Genomic DNA, 23,769 nt, shown 5'->3' with positions numbered 1-23,769 from the left:
ATAATGCTACAATAAGGTCAAATGCCGTTGTGGATTTTTATCATATAATGATTACTAGGCAATTCTTGACAGCTTAGTAAGCATTGAATAATGATTATGTTAACAATGACAAGTGGTAATGTCACATATGTAGTGTGTATAAATGTCTATGTATTTCTTATGAATTTGTATTACAAGTACAGTATAATTATATCTGTGTTATAAATGTGTACTGCAAGGGCAAATATAACACATTGTCTTGGTCAGCAGAAAACGTAAACTGGATACAATAAATGAAAAGTTCTAGATAAGTTATTTGCTACTGTGCCAAATTAATTAAATTATAAATGGAAACCAATTTGTACTTCTTCCTATGAAAACGCTGTCCAATTAAATGTGATACCAATTACAAACCTAAAACAAAAATGAATATGTATGGATTCTTGTTTCTTTTTTACATGTTTCTTTTTCCACTGCTTGTTTGTCATAGTGGTTGATATTCATACAGTAAACAACTATGCTCTTTTAGATCTCTACATTACTCCCTGTGTTCTTACAAGGCCCTACTTCATAAACTTATCTAGATTATCTTTAATATTGCAAATAAATTGTGGCTTCTATCAAAGAAATTGTCTGCATCATTTCCAATCCCCCATATACAACTGCTCAGCATATGTGGGAACTCCTTCAAGACTGTTGGAAAAGCATTCCTCATGAAGCTGGTTGAGTGAATGCCAGAAGTGTGCAAAGCTGTCAATAAGGCAAAGGGTTGCTACTTTGAAGAATCTAAAACACAAAATATATTTTGTTTTTAACACTTCTTTTGGTTACTACATGATTCCATATGTGTTATTTCATAGTTTTGATGTCTTCACTATTATTCTACAATGTAAAAAATAGTAACAAATAAAGAAAAACACTGGAATGAGTAAGTGTGTCCAATCTTTTGACTGGTACTGTATATACAATTAAAACATTTTTAGATATATTTTCCCTAACCCTACCTACCCTTAATTGGAGTAAACTAATGGACAAAAATACTTAGGTTTCTACTTCCTGCTTATACATACGATATACATTTTGTGGAAACACTATATTTTACATTTGTTATCTATTGTTTGCTTTTAGTCCCAGCTACTCTCTACCCCTACCATCCCTCTCTGAAGACCATCCAGTTTTGATTTCTAGCTGCCATACAGTATATTTTTGTGATGTTTCACAAAAGTTCTGAATCTTTCTATTCTCATAGTTTCTACAGATTGTAAATTAAAGATAAACATTTTTGCTAAGAGTATTATTATATTATTGATTGATTTACCACGACTTTTCAAATCACCCAGATCTATTTGCAGATTTGCAGAGTTAGCTTCAAGTAAATGTTCAACTTTTTCTGCCATTCCTGAACCTGCGACCAAAAACCAGCTACATATGGGCAGCACCAAAACAAGTGATCTAATGATTCTGTCTATTCGCAGCTAAATCTGCAGAGCTGGGATGGTTGTATCCCCCATAAACAGTTGAAGTAGGAAGTTTACATAGACTTAGGTTGGAGTCATTAAAACTCATTTTTCAACCACTGCACAAATTTCTTGTTAACAAACAACAGTTTTGGCAAGTCGGTTAGGACATTTACTTTGTGCGTGACACAAGTAATTTTTCCAATAATTGTTTACAGACAGATTATTTCACTTAAAATTCACTGTATCACAATTCCAGTGGGTCAGAAGTTCACATACACTAAGATGACTGTGCCTTTAAAAAACTTGTAAAATTCCAGAAAATGATGTCATGGCTTTAGAAGCTTCTGATAGGCTAATTGACATAATTTGAGTCAATTGGAGGTGTACCTGTGGATGTTTCACGGCCTACCTTCAAACTCAGTGCCTCTTTGCTTGACATCATGGGAAAATCAAAAGAAATCAGTCAAGACCTCAGAAAAAAGACCTCCACAAGTCTGGTACCTTCAGCCAAACACCTGAAGGTACCACATTCATCTGTACAAACAATAGTACCCAAGTATAAACACCATGGGACCAAGCAGCCGACATACCGTTCAGAAAGGAGATGCGTTCTGTCTCCTAGAGATGAACGTACTTGGTGCAAAAAGTGTAAAACAATCCAAGAACAACAGCAAAGGACCTTGTGAAGATGCTGGAGGAAACAGGTACAAAAGTATCTATATCCACAGTAAAACGAATCCTTTATCGAAATAACCTGAAAGGTCTCTCAGCAAGAAAGAAGCCACTTGCTCCAAAACCGCCAGAAATAAGCCAGGCTACGGTTTGTAACTGCATATGGGGACAAATATCATACTTTTTGGAAACATAAATAGAACTGTTTGGCCATAATGACCATTGTTATGCTTGATGGAAAAAGGGGGATGCTTGCAAGCCGAAGAACCCCATCCCAACCGTGAAGCACGGGGGTGGCAGCATCATGTTGTAGGGGTGCTTTGCTGCAGGAGGGACTAGTGCACTTCACAAAATAGGTGGCATCATGAGGCAGGAAAATTATGTGGCTATATTGAAGCAACATCTCAAGACATCAGTCAGGAAGTTAAAGCTTAGTCGTAAATGGTCTTCCAAATGGAAAATGACCCCAAGCATACTTCCATACTTTGGCAAAATGGCTTAAGGACAACAAAGTCACGGTATTGGAGTGGCCATCACAAAACCCTGACCCTGTTACTAAGAAAATATGTGGGCCGAACTGAAAAAGCATGTACAAGCAGGGAGGCCTACAAACCTGACTCAGTTACACCAGCTCTGTCAGGAGGAATGGGCCAAAATTCCCCCAACTTATTGTGGGAAGCTTGTGGAAGGCTACCCAAAATGTTTGACCCAAGTTAAACCATTTAAAGTCAAGTGCTACCAAATACTAATTGAGTGTATGTAAACTTCTGACCCACTGGGAATGTGATGAAAGAAATCAAACCTGAAATAAATCATTCTCTCAACTATTATTCTGACATTTCACATTCTTAAAATAAAGTGTTGATCCTAACTGACCTAAAACAGGGAATTTTTACTAGGATTAAATGTTAGGAAATGTGAAAAACGGAGTTTAAATGTATTTGGTCAAGGTGTTTGTAAACTTCCGACTTCAACTGTATATAACATTCTATTGGTTGCAAGAATGTTGTATAATAATTGATATTATACAAAATACATGTGTCATATTATATTCATAAACCATGTGCCATAGAATCGGTACATCAAATATCTTCTCCAAACAATTTTTTCAACCTGTATGGCGCAGTAGTAAATGTTTTAGTCCTTAAATGAAACTGGTATACGTTTGTATTTATCACAATTTCCTTCAGCCAATTTTTGGTCTTTAATGCAAGGCTGACAGACAAGTTCCTTAACTTCTTCCGTTTCCACTTGCGTCCTCCATTTTTGCAGTAATGCTGCAATCAGTTGGTTGTAATTTTGGATAAGCAGACATTTCCAGGTTTTTGTTCACTGCATATCTAACTTTGCTGTTGAAGTATAGACACCCGAGTTGCCTAACTCGTTCAAAGGATTGGTTAACTCTAGGCAACCAAGCTAGGTAAATCTGCTTTTAGTTTTAGTTTTAATGCACTGTATTGCTGGAAAAAAAATCAAAATACATTTCAGCTAATGTTCTGGTGCTGTTCGGGCAGATTAGAGTACTGATTGGGGAATTATTTGTGAAGGAATATAACTGTTTTCTTGGTGATTTGTGACATTTTACTTGTGCTTCCCATGTGTTTTTGTATTTTAATGTGAATACTGTATATATGTATATTTTATTTTGTGTATAGCGTGTATATTTGTGTTGCATTGTGCAGGGCACATTTGAAACAGAGACCTAGGTCTCAATACATTTTCCCTGGTAAAATAAAGGTTACATTTTTTTTAATATAAAGTTCAACCTGCTTACTTTACATTTCTCTAATATATGGATCACAAATAGCAGGACAATAAAGGAGGGATTGAAATAATGTAAAATATGAAACCAACCGGTAAATCATCCCAGAGCTGGCTCTTCTTCAGTTCATAAGATGGGTGGGTCAGATCAAACTTTGGGACTGGGTAGCCAGGAATGGTGTTGTGTAGATGGAACCCAAAGGTCACCAGCCAGCTATTCACATCTACATGGGACAAATAAGATCAAGGTCATACTAAATATTTAATGACGTGGTTATGTCAAAATAGAAAATATGGTAATGTTTTATCATAAGTAATGAATGTCTTAGTTGTCATGAATAAGCTGGCATGATTGCATGCATTACCAGTTTCAGTATGTACAAAGATTTCAACATTTAGTTAGCACATTTAAATAACATGTTTACACGACGTGCACATTAAATGTTACTAAGTCGAATATAAGTGACAATAAATATCTTACCTGCGACATACTCTCTCACTTCATGTACTTTGCTGATGGGGTTGTTGTTTCTGAACATGTAGAGATTAAAAGGACCTGGCTCTTTCCCCACTCGTTTCCAGGTGTTGATGTCAGGCACAGTCCACCTGCCGGGCATAATGTCATAGTCCCTCTCACCAAAATGCAACAATTTGGTCAGTGGGTCATAGAGCCCCCCGTGGAACCCCAGCACCAGTTGAAAGTCCGGGTTGGAGTCAAAGTAGATCTCCCCATACGCCGTATACTGGACCTGCTTGATCAGGAGGCCATTGCTGGTGAATACGGCCAGAGGGGTTCCGGTGTTGTCACAGGCGATGTAGTACTCCTCTCCGCTGCTGATCTCCTGGGCAAACAGGTGTCCCTGCAGGTCATAGTACAGGGAGGTGATCTCAGAGCTGGAGTGGTTGTAGACGTGGGTGATCCTGCTGGGGTAGCTCAGGTCTGCATAGAAGTACTGCAGATGCTGCCCCAGGCTGTTCTTGGTAGACACCCTCCGGCCCAGGCCGTCGTAGCGGTATTGGATGGTCCAGCTGTTGCCCTTGCTGTATACGCGTACCAGGAGGCCCTTTGAGTTGTAGTCGAAGATCTCAGAACCTCGCTGGCGGAGGAAGCCATCCTCGTCCATGCGGTATTGCACGTCTCCCAGGCGGGTGATGCGGTCACGGAGGTCGTAGCGCAGGGGGAGCAGGCGGGCACTGTTGCCTGGGTTCAGTAGGTGGAGGTTGCCGTTCAGGTCGTAGGTGTAGCGCCACATGATCTTGTCGTTGAGGTAGACCGTCTGGAGCTGGCCATCTACATCGTACTCATAGCCGTACTTGGTGGTGTTGGCGAATGGCCCAATCTTGATTTCCCTCTTGGTGCATCGTCCCACGTCATCGTACTGGAAGGTGATCCAGTACATAAGGGATCGGAAGATCTCGTACTGAATCTCCTTGATCCGGCCGTGGGCGTCAAAGTGCTTGGTGTAGGTCATGACGGCCGTGGAGATGATCTGGTTGATGTCATAGTAGATAACGCCAAACTTGCCAAACTGCTCTACCTTGCCGGAGATGTCGTCAAACTGGTAGAGGTCGATGGGCAGCGGCGTCTCGTTGATGACGCCTTGCACGCTGGTGATGCGCAGGCTGCTGTCGTAGGTGTAGTCAAAGCGGGCGTTGACCATGCCATCCTCGCTGAAGCGGAAGATCTGCCGGTCCACCAGGGGGCCCACTTGGCGGTAACGGATTGAACAGATGAAGCCCTCGCTCTGCAGGTTGACCGTTTTCAGCACGCCTGCCATCTCATCGTATGTAAAGCTGACCCGCGTGCTGTCATACAGGACTTCGGCTAGCTTGTTCTGCCGTCGGTACTTGTACAGGATCCGGCGGCCCGTGCCCAAGTGCACCACTCGCTGCAGGAGGCCATCCTCGCTGTAGTCCACTGCTACAGAAGCGTTGCTCTCAGGCGGGTGGAAGATGTTGCGGTAGTAGCCCACTGAGCGGACTGTGTTCATGGTGTAGCGGGCCACACTGGGCATGGTGACGGCAGATAGCCGGTCCTGAGAGTCAAAGTCGAAGATGTACTGACGCTGGCTGTGGAGCAGGAGCACCATCGACTAGAGGAAAGATGAGGAAAGGGAGAAAAAACAAATTATTGCTCTTTTATGACTACAAATAAATATATATGCACACCACCAGCTCACAAAATAGCCTAAACAATTGCATCAAACCTACACATATTTATTTCTGACTCCTAAAATCCATGGCAACTCAGAGTTCATTCATAATGCACTTTGGATCCTAGAAGTGCTTTCAGTGGGCCATTGGTTACTTGAGCTCCTAAAGCTTTCAGTGTGCCTCGTGTTTCTTTGTTGACATGGCCTATCCCTGTCTTGTAATGAGCACAAGGAGGGCCAAGTGAGGGCAAGGAAATCTCTGCATGGTTTTGCACAAGGAAAAGTCTCTGCAGCTGAGCCTTCCAGTAAGTGAACTCAATTATTTTAAGATCTGCCAGGAGTTACAGTAAGGGAAAAAAGTATTTGATCCCCTGCTGATTTTGCACGTTTGCCCACTGACAAAGAAATTATCCGTCTATAATTTTAATGGTAGGTTTATTTGAACAGTGAGAGACAGAATAACAACAAACAAATCCAGAAAAACGCATGTCAAAAATGTTATAAATTGATTTGCATTTCAATGAGGGAAATAAGTATTTGAACCCTCTGCAAAACATGACTTGGTGGCAAAACCCTTGTTGGCAATCACAGAGGTCAGACGTTTCTTGTAGTTGGCCACCAGGTTTGCACACATCTCAGGAGGGATTTTGTCCCACTCCTCTTTGCAGATCTTCTCCAAGTCATTAAGGTTTCGAGGCTGATGTTTGGCAACTCGAACCTTCAGCTCCCTCCACAGATTTTCTATGGGATTAAGGTCTGGAGACTGGCTAGGCCACCTGCTCTTGGGGTCATAGGCAGCATTCCTCCTCCTCCAAACACGGCGAGTTGAGTTGATGCCAAAGAGCTCCATTTCACCCAGTTGTCCTCTGAATCATTCAGATGTTCATTGGCAAACTTCAGTCGGGCATGTATATGTGCTTTCTTGAGCAGGGGGACCTTGCGGGCGCTGCAGGATTTCAGTCCTTCACGGCGTAGTGGTGTCACCAATTGTTTTCTTGGTGACTATGGTCCCAGCTGCCTTGAGATCGTTGACAAGATCCTCCCGTGTAGTTCTGGGCTGATTCCTCCCCGTTGTCATGATCATTGCAACTCCACGAGGTGAGATCTTGCATGGAGCCCCAGGCCGAGGGAGATTGACAGTTCTTTTGTGTTTCTTCCATTTGCGAATAATCGCACCAACTGTTGTCATCTTCTCACCAAGCTGCTTGGCGATGGTCTTGTAGCCCATTCCAGCCTTGTGTAGGTCTACAATCTTGTCCCTGACATCCTTGGAGAGCTCTTTGGTCTTGCTTCTGTGGACAGATACAGTATCTTTTATACAGGTAACAAACTGAGAATAGGAGCACTCCCTTTAAGAGTGTGCTCCTAATCTCAGCTCGTTACCTGTATAGAAGACACCTGGGAGCCAGAAATCTTTCTGATTGAGAGGGGGTCAAATACTTATTTCCCTCATTAAAATGCAAATCAATTTATAAAAATGTTTACATGCGTTTTTCTGGATTTTTTTGTTGTTATTCTGTCTCTCACTGTTCAAATAAACCTACCATTAAAATGATAGACTGATATTTGTTTTGTCAGTGGGCAAACATACAAAATCAGCAGGGGATCAAATACTTTTTCCCTTACTGTAACTCCTGGCAGATCTTAAAATAAGTGAGATCACTTACTGGAAGGCTCAGCTGCAGAGACTTTTCCTTGTGCAAAACCATGCAGAGATTTCCTGGGGGTTCAGGGGGTTCTGTTCAGGGGCAGAACAACAGATTTGTACATTGTCAGGTTGGGGGTTTGACCTTGCAACCTTCCGGTTACTAGACCAACGCTCTAACCACTAGGCTACCCTGCCGTTCTGTGAGGAGTTCTTGTTCTTAGGGAAGTTCAGCGAGGAGTTCTGTTCTTAGGGAAGTTCAGCGAGGAGTTCTGTTCTTAGGGAAGTTCTGCGAGGAGTTCTGTTCTCAGGGAAGTTCTGCGAGGAGTTCTGTTCTTAGGGAACTTCTGCGAGGAGATCTGTTCTTAGGGAAGTTCTGCGAGGAGTTCTGTTCTTAAAGTGGAGGTGTTACCATAATGAGCAGCTCTAATGTAGGCAAGTACCGTGTGTGTGTGTGTGTGTGTGTGTGTGTGTGTGAGGTTTAGAAGTTCTGCTTAAAACCTCTGAAAAGTAACTAAATGTAATCTAAGTAATCCCCAAAAGTAATTATTTATCATGAGAGGGCCATAAACAATAACTATAATAGTAATGCTGCATACTCCAAGAAAGGGTCAAATCTCACCTTTCTGGTGTAGGCACTTAAGGACACAAGCTTAATAAGTACACAGTACAAATATGATAGAAAAATGAAAATATTAACTTTTTGGGGGGTCTATTTCCTATTCAACAAAACTGTATGATTAAGGATTGACATGACTTATATATGTTCTAAATATAGTATAAATATATATAGTATAAAAATGACTAAATATAAGATTTCACCTTCCTTATAACTGTAAAATACATATTTTCTAAAGGTCTCTCTTAATCAAAACATCTGCCCCCATCACTGTGAACGTCTGACAGAGCTCCATCTTGGCTTTTTGAACTAGATAGGAACTCGCTTTTCATCTCATATTAATATTGTCCGTCTATGACAAACAGAACATTTTTATTTTGTATCTATTAATTATTTTAGATTACTGGTATAAATCGATCTCTGAATGCACTCTCTCCTGCTGCGTTACGATGTAAGTGGCTGTGATGTAGGTTTCAGCCAGGAGTTGATGGACAGTCGGAAAGCGAATGAAATGGTAGGAGGGACAGCTCCTCTTCAAATGGTGTCAGATTTCACATCCTACTTCACAAAGGCAGAAGACACATACTCCTGTGTCCGTGAGAATCAGGGCTACTGCTCAATGCAGGGGCAGCAGGTAGCCTAGTGGTTAGAGTGTTTAGACTAGTAACCGAAAGGTTACAAGATCAAATCCCCAAGCTGACAAGGTAAAAATCTGTTGTTCTGCCCCTGAACAAGGCAGTTAACCCACTGTTCCTAGGCCATCATCGAAAATAAGAATTTGTTCTTAACTGGCTTGCCTAGTAAAATAAAGATTTAAAAAAAATGCAATACATTTCAATCTATGATGACCACATATCAATTTTTAAGCGAAAATATCAGTCGGAAGCGGTACCAGATCCACGCAAATCCCCAAAACAGGGAAGAGTTAAGCAAAGCGTGTATGGGGCCTGCATTCCTATACACAATTACTTTCATCATCCATTTGTGTTGTGCACTGAGCGATCAGTGGAGAAACCGAATCACTTCAACCCTCACCTTGTCCAGGTATGTGTAACTCCACGTCTTCCCGTCAGCAAACAATCTGGACACAACGCGTCCCTGAGCGTCATACTCCAACCGCTCGCTGGTCTGCCCCCTCTGGAGGGCACTGATCTGACCGTTGCTGCTCCGGCTGACGTTCACGGGAAGCAGCTTACTGCTGGGTACCCACAGCACAGGGTGGCCCGCGCCGTCATAGATAATCTTCAGCAGGAACTTCCTGTGGTCATCGTAAATCTTCTCCATCCTCAGCGTACGGTCGTAATCAACCGATAGAATGTTCCGTCCATTCACCTATTCGTTGGTATGTGTATTGAATCAAAGCCAAGCCAAAACAACAACAGACCATAGAGATCATATTAGATTACTAGAGGGGCTATGTCACAAACCCTCAAAGTTTCAGAATGGTATGAAAATGTCAGCCATTGGGAGAAATCCAAACCAGTCCGAATTGCAGTAGAGGCATAGGTGATGCATTTCATTCTCTTACTTAAGCAGGAAAATACAAGTAAGGCATATGATATATCAGAAATTGTATAACAAAATGATTGTCAACCTAAAATATTGTTCTAAAATTTTAATACAGTATACAAAAGTTTTATATCAATTTGATTTAGAAATAGCCTCTAAAATATATGCAAGCATACCATAAATGTCTTAATGTTGTCTTCTTGGAAAGCTGTAAGTGTTATAATATGATACAATATCAGTACAATATCATTTACAACTTGTTGAGCCTGTGTATGGCTATGCATTGACTGCATTGTTTGAATGAAATGTTGGCCTATTGGCAGTTAATTTGACAAATTATTGACTAGGTAGCTCCCAACTCCCTTACCAAAATGGCTGACCTTGTATAGCATCATAAGAAGGTTCATGTCAATTCTAGTAGTCTAATTCCTAATTCTATGCTACAGACTTTTAAGTCACAGAGTCACGGAGAGTGCACTTATTATTTTGTCTGGTGCCCTAAAAACAGCATTTAGTGTGATTGCCGCTCTTTGGCAGTCAGTGAGAGGAGATGAACAGCTCCTTCAAGGGCTTCATTAAACTGAGAGACACTGGCATTTGCTCAGAAACGATTAAACCCAAAATTGCTGTTAAGGAAAGTAACTACCCAAGTTAAGTTCATAACGTCAATTGTAAATCTCATTGGCAGGTTCTGGAGAAGAATACTGGTAGTATAGGGTATTGGGAATTTGGAAGCAGGTACTATTTTACTGCATTTAATTGAAATCAGGTGTGCTCATATCTCACACGCAACTCCAGGATTAATCATTGATGCATCCAGGGAGGCATTTAAATTATTTTGCTGTAGGTCTACACTTCAGGTAAGTGTCACAGTTAATATACAGTAAATTAGTGAACAACATGTCTTACAATAAATTAATAAATTAATAACTCTGATTAATAAAGTGAAACTCACCCTTAGCTTGCGCCCAAAAACAATGACTTTGCCCCTGGTTTGCTCCTTGCGGAAGCGCCACTCAACCAGATTCTGCCCACTCTCCCCTGGCAAACTCATGTTACGCCGTGCCACGGTGGGGTTGGCAGTGCCCGCCAGGATGTGGGGCTCAGTCTGGTAGTGTGTGTCCATTCCGTTGGCATAGGTGATCCTCAGAGAGTTATCATAGCCAACCTGATAACTGCTTCTACATTGATCTGAAATTTTTAAAAGACAGGGTCATAAATGATAACATTGTCCTAAGTATTGTAACTCTAAATCATTGTTGTGGATACTCAGGGAAATCTTGCCACCTATATAAAAAAAATAACTACTCACTGGTAGAAAACTGATTAACATTTAAAAAATAACTATAGAACTACAACAAATGGAAGAATTAAATAAATAGCTCAATACAGTGGACAAAGAGTTACGATACAAGGTTTCTGCTTACCCCACCTACTGAGGAAGTAATCATTTACACTGTCTTCTGTCCAAACCGCTCACCCATAATGATACATGACTTAATCTTACTCAACATTGCCGTGACAACCCAAGCAACAATGACAAATAACTACTTTCAAAATGGCCATCTGAACTGTTTGTACTTGTTTTAGCAAGACAGAGAGGAGGAGATGTGTGGCTTACCCTGAGCCAATGTATAGAAGGCACGAATGGTGGAGGTATTGGTGGTAATGCTAATTTCCTCTTCAGTCAAGGAGCTCTCAATGTCCACGGTCAAGGCCCTGTAGATGTCGGTGTACAGGTTGTTCACTGTTCCGGTGGGGAACGTCACGTTCATTAGCCTGCCTTCGCTGTCATAGCTGAAAGATAGATGGAGAAGTTAATGTAAAGGTGATCATTATGATTCATGAATGTTTCCATTGATGCATGGTGTCATTTTTTTCAGAGTATGTAAGCAACATCAAAGGGTCAAAATATGACACTGTGGGCAAATTTTCCAGTGTGTGTCAATGTGAAGGAAGTTACTGTGACTGCCACCAATTTCACATCAAGATGAAAATACACTGCTCAAAAATATAAAGGGAACACTAAAGTAACACATCCTAGATCTGAATGAATGAAATATTCTTATTAAATACTTTTTTCTTTACATAGTTGAATGTGCTGACAACAAAATCACACAAAAATTATCAATGGAAATCAAATGTATCAACCCATGGAGGTCTGGATTTGGAGTCACACTCAAAATTAAAGTGGAAAACCACACTACAGGCTGATCCAACTTTGATGTAATGTCCTTAAAACAAGTCAAAATGAGGCTCAGTAGTGTGTGTGGCCTCCATGTGCCTGTATGACCTCCCTACAATGCCTGGGCATGCTCCTGATGAGGTGACGGATGGTCTCCTGAGGGATCTCCTCCCAGACCTGGACTAAAGCATCCGCCAACTCCTGGACAGTCTGTGGTGCAACGTGGCATTGGTGGATGGAGCGAGACATGATGTCCCAGATGTGCTCAATTGGATTCAGGTCTGGGGAACGGGCGGGCCAGTCCATAGCATCAATGCCTTCCTCTTGCAGGAACTGCTGACACACTCCAGCCACATGAGGTCTAGCATTGTCTTGCATTAGGAAGAACCCAGGGCCAACCGCACCAGCATATGGTCTCACAAGGGGTCTGAGGATCTCATCTCGGTACCTAATGGCAGTCAGGCTACCTCTGGCGAGCACATGGAGGGCTGTGCGGCCCCCCAAAGAAATGCCACCCCACACCATGACTGACCCACCACCAAACCGGTCATGCTGGAAGATGTTGCAGGCAGCAGAACGTTCTCCACGGCGTCTCCAGACTCTGTCACGTCTGTCACATGTGCTCAGTGTGAACCTGCCTTCATCTGTGAAGAGCACAGGGCGCCAGTGGCGAATTTGCCAATCTTGGTGTTCTCTGGCAAATGCCAAACGTCCTGCACGGTGCACCTGTGGACGTCGGGCCCTCATACCACCCTCATGGAGTCTGTTTCTGACCGGTTGAGCAGACACATTTGTGGCCTGCTGGAGGTCATTTTTCAGGGCTCTGGCAGTGCTCCTCCTGCTCCTCCTTGCACAAAGGCGGAGGTAGCGGTCCTGCTGCTGGGTTGTTGCCCTCCCTCGGCCTCCTCCACGTCTCCTGATGTACTGGCCTGTCTCCTGGTAGCGCCTCCATGCTCTGGACACTATGCTGACAGACACAGCAAACCATCTTGCCACAGCTCGCATTGATGTGCCTTCCTGGATGAGCTGCACTACCTGAGCCACTTGTGTGGGTTGTAGACTCCGTCTCATCCTACCACTAGAGTGAAAGCACCGCTAGCATTCAAAAGTGACCAAAACATCAGACAGGAAGCATAGGAACTGAGAAGTGGTCTGTGGTCACCACCTGCAGAACCACTCCTTTATTGCGGGGTGTCTTGCTAATTCCCTATAATTTCCACCTGTTGTCTATTCCATTTGCACAACAGCATGTGAAATTTATTGTCAATCAGTGTTGCTTCCTAAGTGGACAGTTTGATTTCACAGAAGTGTGATTGACTTGGAGTTACATTGTGTTGTTTAAGTGTTCCCTTTATTTTTTTGAGCAGAGTATAATATCAATTTAAGTACATTTTAAGTGCAAAGCAGTAACTCATTTAGCTTACCTTATGATCAATGACTATTTCTTCATATTACTCAAATATAATTATCATCACCCCAAAAAGTGAAGGTCTATTCAGCCATTCCAGGAATCAGACCCTCTTACTTCTGTATACTCACTCGTAGAATGTGGTCCAGCCGATTTCAGAGGTCTTGGTAGCCAGCAGGCCAGTGTTACCATGGTAGGTGAGCAGCACCAGTTCCTGGCCCTGAGCCATCAAGGTCTTCAGCCCACCGTTGGTCCCCATGGTCAGCCAGATTACCTGGTTGTCAGGGGCGACTATGCGCACAGGCATACGGTTAGGGTCGCGGCGGATTCTCAGGGTGTTTCCGTTGCTATCGGTCATGGCGGTTACATCGTTCTCCGTGCTGTAGCTGAAGGTATACTTCAAGTCACCCGTCATGAGGCTGGCGGTGTGTTGGTGGGTACCATTGGTGTCAAAGACGTACACTTCCTGGGCGTCCGGCGACGCCACCTCGAAGGTGTTGGCATTGGAGGTCAACGCAGGCCCGTTCCTACCGACCGCCCGGATGCGGATGTTGCCCAGGTCTGCCATATACAGGGTGCCATCGGGTGCCACGACAAGAGAGGACGGTGCGTTGAGACGGGCGTCTTTGGCGTAGCCATCACCCGTCTGGTAACAATCGCAGTTAACATCGTTCTTACAGTCGCAGTCAGACGGCGACCCCACCAGATGGGTTATTTCACCATCGATGGATACAGTTCGGATTCGGCTCAGCTTCCGCTCGTCAGTTTCGGCGATGAAGATGGCGCCGTGGTAGGACACGGCAATGGCTATGGCAGACTCCAGGGGCGTCAGGGCTGCCCTTTGACCTCCACGGTCCATTCCAGCCAAAGGGCAGTGAATGGGCCGGCCTGCTGCAATGCTGACCTGCCCGTTCTCAGTGATTCGTAGGACCACATTGTTGTCCAGGACGTACAGGGAGTTATCCATGGGGCTGACCGCTAGGTCGGTAGGCCACTCCAGGAGCACCTGCAGATTGGGACATTGTTATAGGCACCACTTCACAGAGACATGGCATTAAAACGTGACTGTCAACCCAAATTACTGTGATCTTCTCCATCTACACATCACCAATGTGACATTGGCAACCTTGTCCCATTAGAAACCTTGTCCCATTAGAAATGTCTACAATCTCTGAAATATTTCAGTGTGACATCAGCATTGTCAAAAACTGTGTGAAAACACATCCTTAATCTTCCTTTCCAGACAGTGATTAATAATAAGGCATTTTGCCCTTAAGGCTGTCTCTGTGCCTGCTGTGCCATGCATGCCAGCCTACCAGTCTGCCTTCTTATGGGGGACAATATGCCTTGGGATGCTACAGTCTAGCCAAAAGGATATCTGTGTTGGGTTGTAACATTGAAGTGTCTTAATTAACTTAAGACGACATGTTTAGTCCTATGCAGGCCAGTCCGCCTGATGGTTTCATGCCTCCATTAGGGTTCCGATAAGACAAATGGAAATGCTCTCTGGCATGTCCCCTTGGTGTAAAGGGCAGAGGTATGGGACTCCAATCCAAGTTGAGTTTGACTCTCGACTCCAATCCACTCCTGAAACGTCCCTTCCAGAGAGCCTAAATATATGGTGTGTAATGGAGGCCCGCCATTCCATTTTAATATGATAAAAGCTTTCTTAGTTTTATTTTCTTCATTATTCATTTGCACCATGTCAGAGACTGTATGTAATGGAAGGGGATAGAGTGGAGATGTTTGAGAGGATAGACAACGTTATATTGAGTTAATGTTTTAGCCTCATGAGGAGGTAACTTATTGCCTCCTGACAGGGCACTATGTTCCTGAGGAGGTAACTTATTGCCTCCTGACAGGGCACTATGTTCCTGAGGAGGTAACTTATTGCCTCCTGACAGGGCACTATGTTCATGAGGAGGTAACTTATTGCCTCCTGACAGGGCACTATGTTCCTGAGGAGGTAACTTATTGCCTCCTGACAGGGCACTATGTTCATGAGGAGGTAACTTATTGCCTCCTGACAGGGCACTATGTTCATGAGGAGGTAACTTATTGCCTCCTGACAGGGCACTATGTTCATGAGGAGGTAACTTATTGCCTCCTGACAGGGCACTATGTTCCTGAGGAGGTAACTTATTGCCTCCTGACAGGGCACTATGTTCATGAGGAGGTAACTTATTGCCTCCTGACAGGGCACTATGTTCCTGAGGAGGTAACTTATTGCCTCCTGACAGGGCACTATGTTCATGAGGAGGTAACTTATTGCCTCCTGACAGGGCACTATGTTCATGAGGAGGTAACTTATTGCCTCCTGACAGGGCACTATGTTCATGAGGAGGTAACTTATTGCCTCCTGACAGGGCACTATGTTCCTGAGGAGGTAACTTATTGCCTCCTGACAGGGCACTATGTTCCTGAGGAGGTAACTTATTGCCTCCTGACAGGGCACTATGTTCCTGAGGAGGTAACTTATTGCCTCCTGACAGGGCACTATGTTCATGAGGAGGTAACTTATTGCCTCCTGACAGGGCACTATGTTCCTGAGGAGGTAACTTATTGCCTCCTGACAGGGCACTATGTTCATGTGGACGTAACTTATTGCCTCCTGACAGGGCACTATGTTTATGAGGAGGTAACTTATTGCATCCTGACAGGGCACTATGTTCCTGAGGAGGTAACTTATTGCCTTCTTCATGCACCATTATCAACTGTTAAGGGAAGATTTTTGGAGACACGTTCTTTTGCATCTGTGGAAAGTTGTTGAAATGCTGAAATGTTATGTTGTTTGGTAGGAAAAAGCAGTTGCTGACTACATGAACTTCGATTACACCTGATTAAACTAATCAAGGGCTTGGTGGTTATTTGACTTATATGAGTCAGATGTGCTAGTGTAGTGCAATAACAATATGCAGTCCTGAGGGTCCTTAAGGAACAGATTGGGAAACTTTTCTAGATACCCCAAAATAAGCCTCAGCAACTTGAAAGATAGAGGTCCTTAAACCACAATACAATGCCTTCTAATGTATTTTCTTCCCCTGAGATAACCATGCCCAAAGGTCTATTATTTAACTGTGTAAGTACTTCCATTATCATGATTTCATGTCAGTTTTAGGGGTTCGCTGCGGTCATAATTGCTTGATTTTACTGCAGCATATTTTACATTTTGCATGGGAATATGCAATGATTTTGTCCAAATTGTCACAAAAATGGCTTGATTGAACCATTTTATGCTAACCTTCTTTTTGTAGTGTGGTAATCAGACAGTTTAATGCGCTAATATTGCAGAGATTTGATGGTTTTATGCTGTAATAGTGCGATGATTGGTCAAATTGGCATGCCCTTGATAAAAAAATATATATTTGCGATCTCAAAATCCTAAAGAGACTGACATTACGTAACACTCCAGACTGAGTGACTCATAGATGGGCAGGAAGAGAACCACAAGGTGGCGCTGTGATGTGAGCCCTATGGGAACTGACTTGAGGACCGAGCATGCTTGAGGGAGACCTGACTGGTAATCTGACAGTCACCTGATTGATGTCCATGCTGATGTCACAGGTCAGGGGGCGTGCCGACGTGAGGTCATTGGAGCCCAGGAGTGTGGATATGATGCCGCTTTGGTCAACTCTCCGGATCGTGGTGCCGTCCACAAAATATATCAGTCCATTCTTGTCCACAGCGATACCTGTCGAGGCAAAAGGGGGGAAGGGGGGAATAAAAGAAAGGCAGATGATAGATGTGTCAGATGTGGGAAATGTCAAGTTCTTTCTGCCTCCATGACTCTGTGGACAGAACACGACGGATACATGTGTCGAGTTTGGCTTCCCATTATTCAGGTCACTGCAAAAAGCACACCCTTCAATAATTCAACCGCCTGCTTTCCTGCTATTGAATAATTTCTCAGGGTGAAGTGGGAAAGGCTGTATCTCTACTGTATGTGTGCCTGGCACCGCGCATCCCGCCATATCCCACCTCTAAAAACAGAACTCATAGGTACAGTGTCAATGAGCGTGACTTTTTTCCCTTAAATTGCAGCTCCATCACCCAACAATCATCAACCCTCTTACCTCTATCTGTGAAATGGGTGGGCGGGGGGAAATGACGGCTAGGGCCAATTTTAGACGAAACGGGTGAACGACAGGCAGTTGCCATGGTTACGACAGTGGGCAAAATTGCCTGACTGATTGAGTGTCGGCTGAGGGTTCCAACTTTCTGTGCGAGGAGAGAGTGCTTGCCGTAGTAATTTGTCCCACACAGGGAAAATACATTAGCAACCATGGCACACTTCACATCTCATCATGTTATTGTGGGCTCCTAACAGAGAGCAGTGCCTATAGGATTTCAATTAAACCTCTCGTACATTTCCATTTCTTTTTTCAATAAGCGCTATAAAACGCTGGTGTAAACACACTGTGGTTGGTTTTTAAACTCAACAGGGTGAGAAAAGTAGATCACAATAGCTGAGGAATTGGTATATATTCTGCCTTTATCAGATTTAATAGCTTCTAAATCAGTTTATTTTTGTATGATTTATTTTTATAGGTGAGTGCTTTGGTTTGACCTGTGGCTACATGTAGGTCTGCACAAAGATTGCCTGGCTACTGAAACATTAAAGAGCTGAGGGACCACCAATGCATTCTGGGAGAGCTGGCTATTTGAAAGTCGGAGGGGAAATTCAGACAGATGAAAAGTGTCACATTTGAGCATATTTCAGCAAACGTCTGGAAAATAAAACCCCAGCCATCTGCCATCTTTCCCCCAGCCTCTACCTCCTCCCATTTCATAGTTAGAGTCACTCACTCCCAGACTCCCTTCAGTCAAACCCACTCTTTTAAATGCAGTCTAAACTGGGCCATTAGGGGGGACTTTAAAGACTGGCACACACCAGACAAACTAATAATCCATGACTTCTTAACCCCTTATGCTCGTGGAAATGGGCCTATATGGATAGGGCCAAATTGAAACAGAAGAACTTTAAAAAGCATATGCATGACCATGGTAGCAATTGAAAGAGAACATTGGAAATTATTAGACCACAGGTGAGGACACAATAGTTCACCTGACACGTCTGAATCCACTACTGATTTTATGTGCATTTTACATTTACTGCCAGTTACCCTTGTGTAAACATTTTCTGACCTGGTGAAAAGGGATAACACATTACTTCTAAAACATATTTTGTGCTGTGAATCACCAAACTTTTGAAAGCTTTGCAGGATTCAATTTCAGCCCTGCGGTAACACATCCAATTCAGCTAATTCTGTTCTAATCAAATGTTTTACTGCAGGGCTGGAACAAAAGCCTGCAGCCTTTACACCCAGGCATTTTCCAGGAGCGGAATTGGCAAACCCTGGAGGGAACAGACTAATGTTGGCTCAGGTCCTACCTTTTGGCCCAGTGAGCAGGGCCTCCGTGGCCTTGCCCCCATCCCCACAGTGGGTCTCGTCAAAGGGCAGACAGTGCTCCCCGGTCCCTGCCACCACCTCCGCGTTACTCTGCAGTTCCTTGATCCCCGTCAGGACCTTGGGCCGGTAGATCCTCCGCGAGTTGGTGTCGGACACATACAGCTGCCCAGTCACTGGGTCGGTGGCCAGGTAATAGCGGTGAGCAGGGTTGTTACTAGGATTGAGGAAATAATGGTGGTTACTGTGATTGCCGCAATATGAACAATCTCAAAATAAACTTGTTTAAAAGGTGTTTTTATGAACAATCCAAAAATAATCAACGCTTTACATGTTTTTCTTTGTTGAATTTAAAGGTGTTTTTCCTAAATAACAGAAAGATAATTTGACATTGAGAATGATAATGACCCCAGAAAAAGGAGCCTCTGTATCTGTTTGTGACTTTGTCATTGTGAATGCCCAATTAAGCTTGTGAGTATTTTTGCATAACAAACGGGTGGGGAATAGGTTTGATAGTCAATGAAAAGAGTCAGAGAATTTAACAGGATGTGACTGGAGTGGGTTTGAGTATGACAAAGTGGCAGCAACAACATCAAGTGTGTCAGATTATTTTAACCGTCATCACTCCCCTGCGCGGGGAAGCCTGTAGTAAATATAGAATGAAGTGTTTATGTTAATGACAGTCAACAACTGAATGGCATTTCGTCGGGTTGTGCTTATTTGCATTCATTTTAAATGCCTCAAAATGTGTCGGGCTCCTTCAGAATGAGTTAGGAGAGATGTCTTCAAGGCTTGCTGCTATTATGAAAAAATCATCCAATGTAAGAACAGAATTAATCATTTTCTATGTAGGGCGCTATATGCCACCAACATACAGCAAGTATAGTAGTATTGACTGTTGAATTGTTATCTTTTGTCAAAGGCAATTACATTAAAAAATGTTCTAAGCCAGTTACCCATAATCCTCTTACATGACTAAATGACACATTGCACATTGACATATCAAAAGGTCAACTCTTTCCAACTGAGGAAGACACAACTCATCTGTGTGCTCGGAGGCCAATGATAAGCCTGAAACATAAGCTGTTGAATGTGGTTAGAACTTGTTTAACTGTCTGGCAATGAAGATAGCCCCAGTAAGTGTTCTTATGTTTAATGGTACATTAGTCAATACTGTAAGCCTTTGACACTTATGAATGGAATAATGTGAGTGTGTTAAAATAAATGTGAGAATGCATTAAACACAGTGAAAAAAAGTCATGTTACATTAGAGAGTGTGGTTATAAAACTGGACACCTTTATGAGCCAAACCAGATGATTAAATAATGCCTTAATGGCTTATCAATTTACCATAAACATATGTTCATAAAAAATACATTCATTCTTAACACACAGAAAGACAGTGACAGAATTGCACCGTCATACACCTACCTGTGTCTAAAATCTTTATTTCTTAGGGCGGGAAGAAAGGAAGGAAGCAGAGAAGAGCAAGACAAAGAGAGACCGTAAAAGTGTGTGACTTAAAGGTCTAAGAAAAACACCATAAAAAAGGAGCAGACAATGAAGATTTGTTGTGCAGAATGGAGAATGGGAAAAAGGAGGAGTGACTATGTCTTGGAGTTAAACCCTGCACCCATAACTCTCCGAGGGGAGAATATATGTTGTGGAGTTAAACCCTACACTCATAACTCACAGAGGGGACAATATAAAAAACTCCCCCACAAGGGAATGCATTGGGCCATTACACCACTGCTTTTTTCTCCATTCAAATCACCAATAGTGCTGAGCGATTAATTCTTTTTGAGGTCAAATCAGTTTCGGTTCGATTATTTAAACAAGGACAACCGTTTTCAATTTCGATTATTATTTTTTAAACATTAAATGCCGTAGCAACACTGTTGTGTTTAATGCATTCTCACAATTAATTCAAATCCAATAATGGTAATGTCTGACATTACCGCTTATCATTTATTAAGCATAATTTATTCACATTGCTTTACTTTAATAAAATATTTCAGTTGATGTGTATATTACATTTGTTTTATTTGATGACTATTATTTCATTCCAAGTCATCATCTCTATAGAGCTGCTGCCTATGCTGTCTGACAAAATCACTATTTTGTGATTATAATTATAAGGAATAATTTTATGACTGCTGAATACCAACTATCAATCACTTAGATCAGGTACAGTGGGGCAAAAAAGTATTTAGTCAGCCACCAATTGTGTAAGTTCTCCCACTTAAAAAGATGAGAGAGGCCTGTAATTTTCATCATAGGTACACTTCAACTATGACAGACAAAATGAGAAGGAAAAAAATCCAGAAAATCACATTGTAGGATTTTTTATGAATTTATTTGCAAATTATGGTGGAAAATAATACAGGTAACGAGTGAAGGACAGAGGAGCCTCTTAAAGAAGAAGTTACAGGTCTGTGAGAGCCAGAAATCCTGCTTGTTTGTAGGTGACCAAATACTTATTTTCCACCATAATTTGCAAATAAATTCATAAAAAATCCTACAATTGGATTTTCTGGATTTTTTCTTCTCATTTTGTCTGTCATAGTTGAAGTGTACCTATGATGAAAATTACAGGCCTCTCTCATCTTTTTAAGTGGGAGAACTTGCACAATTGGTGGCTGACTAAATACTTTTTTGCCCCACTGTATATCTATATTTCCACGTCTAACAATTGTATTTATCGACATTTATAATGAGTATTTCTGGAAAATGATGTGGCTCTCTGCAATTTCACCGGATCTTTTTGGAACTAGGGAACGTAACGTGCCAATGTATACTGATATTTTTTAAATATGAATTTTATCAAACAAAACATACATGTATTGTGTTACATGAAGTCCTATGAGTGTCATCTGGTGAAGATCATCAAAAGTTAGTGATTAATTATATCACTATTTGTGCTTTTTGTGACTCCTCTCTCCTCCTCTCTCTAAAAATGGCTGAATTTTTCTGTGAGTTGGTGGTGACCTAACATAATCATTTGTGGTGCTTTCACTGTAAAGCCTATTTGAAATCGGACACTGCGGTGGGATTAACAACAAGATTACCTTTAAAACGGTATAAAATGGTATGTTTGAAAAACAGTATGTTTGAGGAATTTTAATTATGAGATTTCTGTTGTTTTGAATTTGCCGCCCTGCACTTTCACTGGCTGTTGTCATATCGATCCCATTAACGGGATTGCAGCCTTAAATTAAGCAATCCTCAGCCATGTATAAAAATGGTGGGAAGGATATTATTTTGTCTACCATGGCTATGCCCACATAGGATGACAATACCGCCCCTCCGCAGGGCACGAGTGGTCACTGAATGGTTTGATGAGCATGAAAACAATGTAAACCATTAGCCATGGCCGTCTCAGTCACCAGATCTCAACCCATTTGAACAGTTATGGGAGATTCTGGCACGGTGCCCGAGACAGCGTTTTCCACCACCATCAACAAAACACCAAATTATGGAATTGCCTGTGGAAGAATGGTGTCACATCCCTCCAGACACTTGTAGAATCTATGCCAAGGGGCATTGAAGCTCTATTTCCTTTATTTGTCAGTGACCTGTAAATACATGCATTATACAGTTTGTCATGACTTGCCCTTTTGGGAGCATGGAGCTGTAGCTACATGTTGAAATGGTTGCAATTTAAATGGCTACCACCCTAAAGACTAGTTACGTGCAGCGCCAGCTAAATACGTTACAAATGGTTAAGAAATCTACAAAACTAAAGACTTCACATTCACAGTCTGCAGCTGTATATGTAAAATAGTCTGAGAAACTCAATCGAAGACGTGAGAAGGACATTGAACATTTCCAAATCAAATCCAATCAAATGACCATTGGTACGTCTGACGGAACACAACCAGAGACTTCTAATGAATTACTCTCCAAAGAAAATGGAACGGGCAATTTCAACAGAGAGAGACGACAAGACATACAAGTGTAAATACAGTATGTACATTGCAATTATTTTCGAATGAGCGGCCGTTCATGTGCAAACTATTAGCATTTCCATGAGCAGAGTTATCAACTGTATGTAGTTGGTCCATTCTGTCTTTCCGGCACTTTATCTGTTCCCACCCCTTTCCATTGTCTACCAAGCCATCATATCAGGTTAGTCCACTAAGGACTTTTCATTGTGTAGTTATGTCATTGTGTAGTAATCAATGTGTAAGTTATCCTGTTTGTGTGTTTATGTAATTCTGTGTGATTATTTAGTTAGTAAATAAATAATTAAGCCAATTTGTATATCGCTGATTCATCATTTATGCTAGGGTTCTGTTTTGCGACATTCAGAATGAGACTGATAGAAGGTAACAATTAATTTAATCACTGACTGATGACTGAAATGTAAGAGATCTTTATATCTTTAAGAGTTCATTCGGAAAACGGTAACTCGTTAAATACACTTTTTCCATGGTGCCCCAAGATTACTACTTAATTAATTGTTATATGATTAATTGAATTGCGTAATAATTAAATGTAGTTAATTGATTTCATAAAATAATTGTCATCACATTAATGATAGAAAAGACAACAATTTCTTATATCGAGCAATTCAATCATGTTGGCTTAACGTTCTCCATGCACCTATAAGAGAATGTCTTGAAACATGATGAATAGGCAGGGCGGTTGTGAATGTTGTGTGATTTGTGGGGATGTGTTCTATACTGAAGACTGAAGTGCAATCACTGGTGTTTGCAAAATGTGGGCCAGGGTCATCAAATTGATTGTAAGAGATAGACACATCAACTGTAGCCTCTTGGTAGACAGATTTCATAAGCTTTGTTGTAAGTAGCCCTGGCTGTAAAACAGCTTTCATTCTAATCAACATCTGCTGTTTCGGAGTCTGCCAATTGGCAAAATGAAGCTTATTGGTGATTGAGGCCAACTTGGCAAATCAGCCTAAATCATCTCAATTACATGGCAAAAGACATGGAGTCTTTCTCTAATTG

The 23,769-nt window shown here is 42.1% G+C and overlaps 1 protein-coding gene across 1 annotated transcript in view; it reads right to left on the bottom strand.

Annotated features, from left to right (window-relative positions):
• si:dkey-237h12.3 (teneurin-3) overlaps nt 1-23,769 on the bottom strand; it is a 157,679-nt gene that overhangs the window by 1,754 nt on the left and 132,156 nt on the right. Inside the window, exons 20-27 of the mRNA XM_020509186.2 lie at nt 18,784-19,016; nt 16,928-17,082; nt 13,523-14,397; nt 11,420-11,595; nt 10,754-10,989; nt 9,325-9,621; nt 4,354-5,965; nt 3,966-4,096 (exon numbers count right to left, since the gene is read on the bottom strand). Coding sequence (XP_020364775.2) covers nt 3,966-4,096; nt 4,354-5,965; nt 9,325-9,621; nt 10,754-10,989; nt 11,420-11,595; nt 13,523-14,397; nt 16,928-17,082; nt 18,784-19,016 — 3,715 coding nt within the window. The remainder of the gene's footprint in view (nt 1-3,965; nt 4,097-4,353; nt 5,966-9,324; nt 9,622-10,753; nt 10,990-11,419; nt 11,596-13,522; nt 14,398-16,927; nt 17,083-18,783; nt 19,017-23,769) is intronic.

The sequence above is a fragment of the Oncorhynchus kisutch genome, linkage group LG19 (assembly GCF_002021735.2).
Source record: "Oncorhynchus kisutch isolate 150728-3 linkage group LG19, Okis_V2, whole genome shotgun sequence".
In the NCBI taxonomy this organism is placed as follows: domain Eukaryota; kingdom Metazoa; phylum Chordata; class Actinopteri; order Salmoniformes; family Salmonidae; genus Oncorhynchus; species Oncorhynchus kisutch.
The sequence above is the reverse complement of the archived record's forward strand: the minus strand, read 5'-3'. Positions and strand labels throughout refer to the sequence as shown.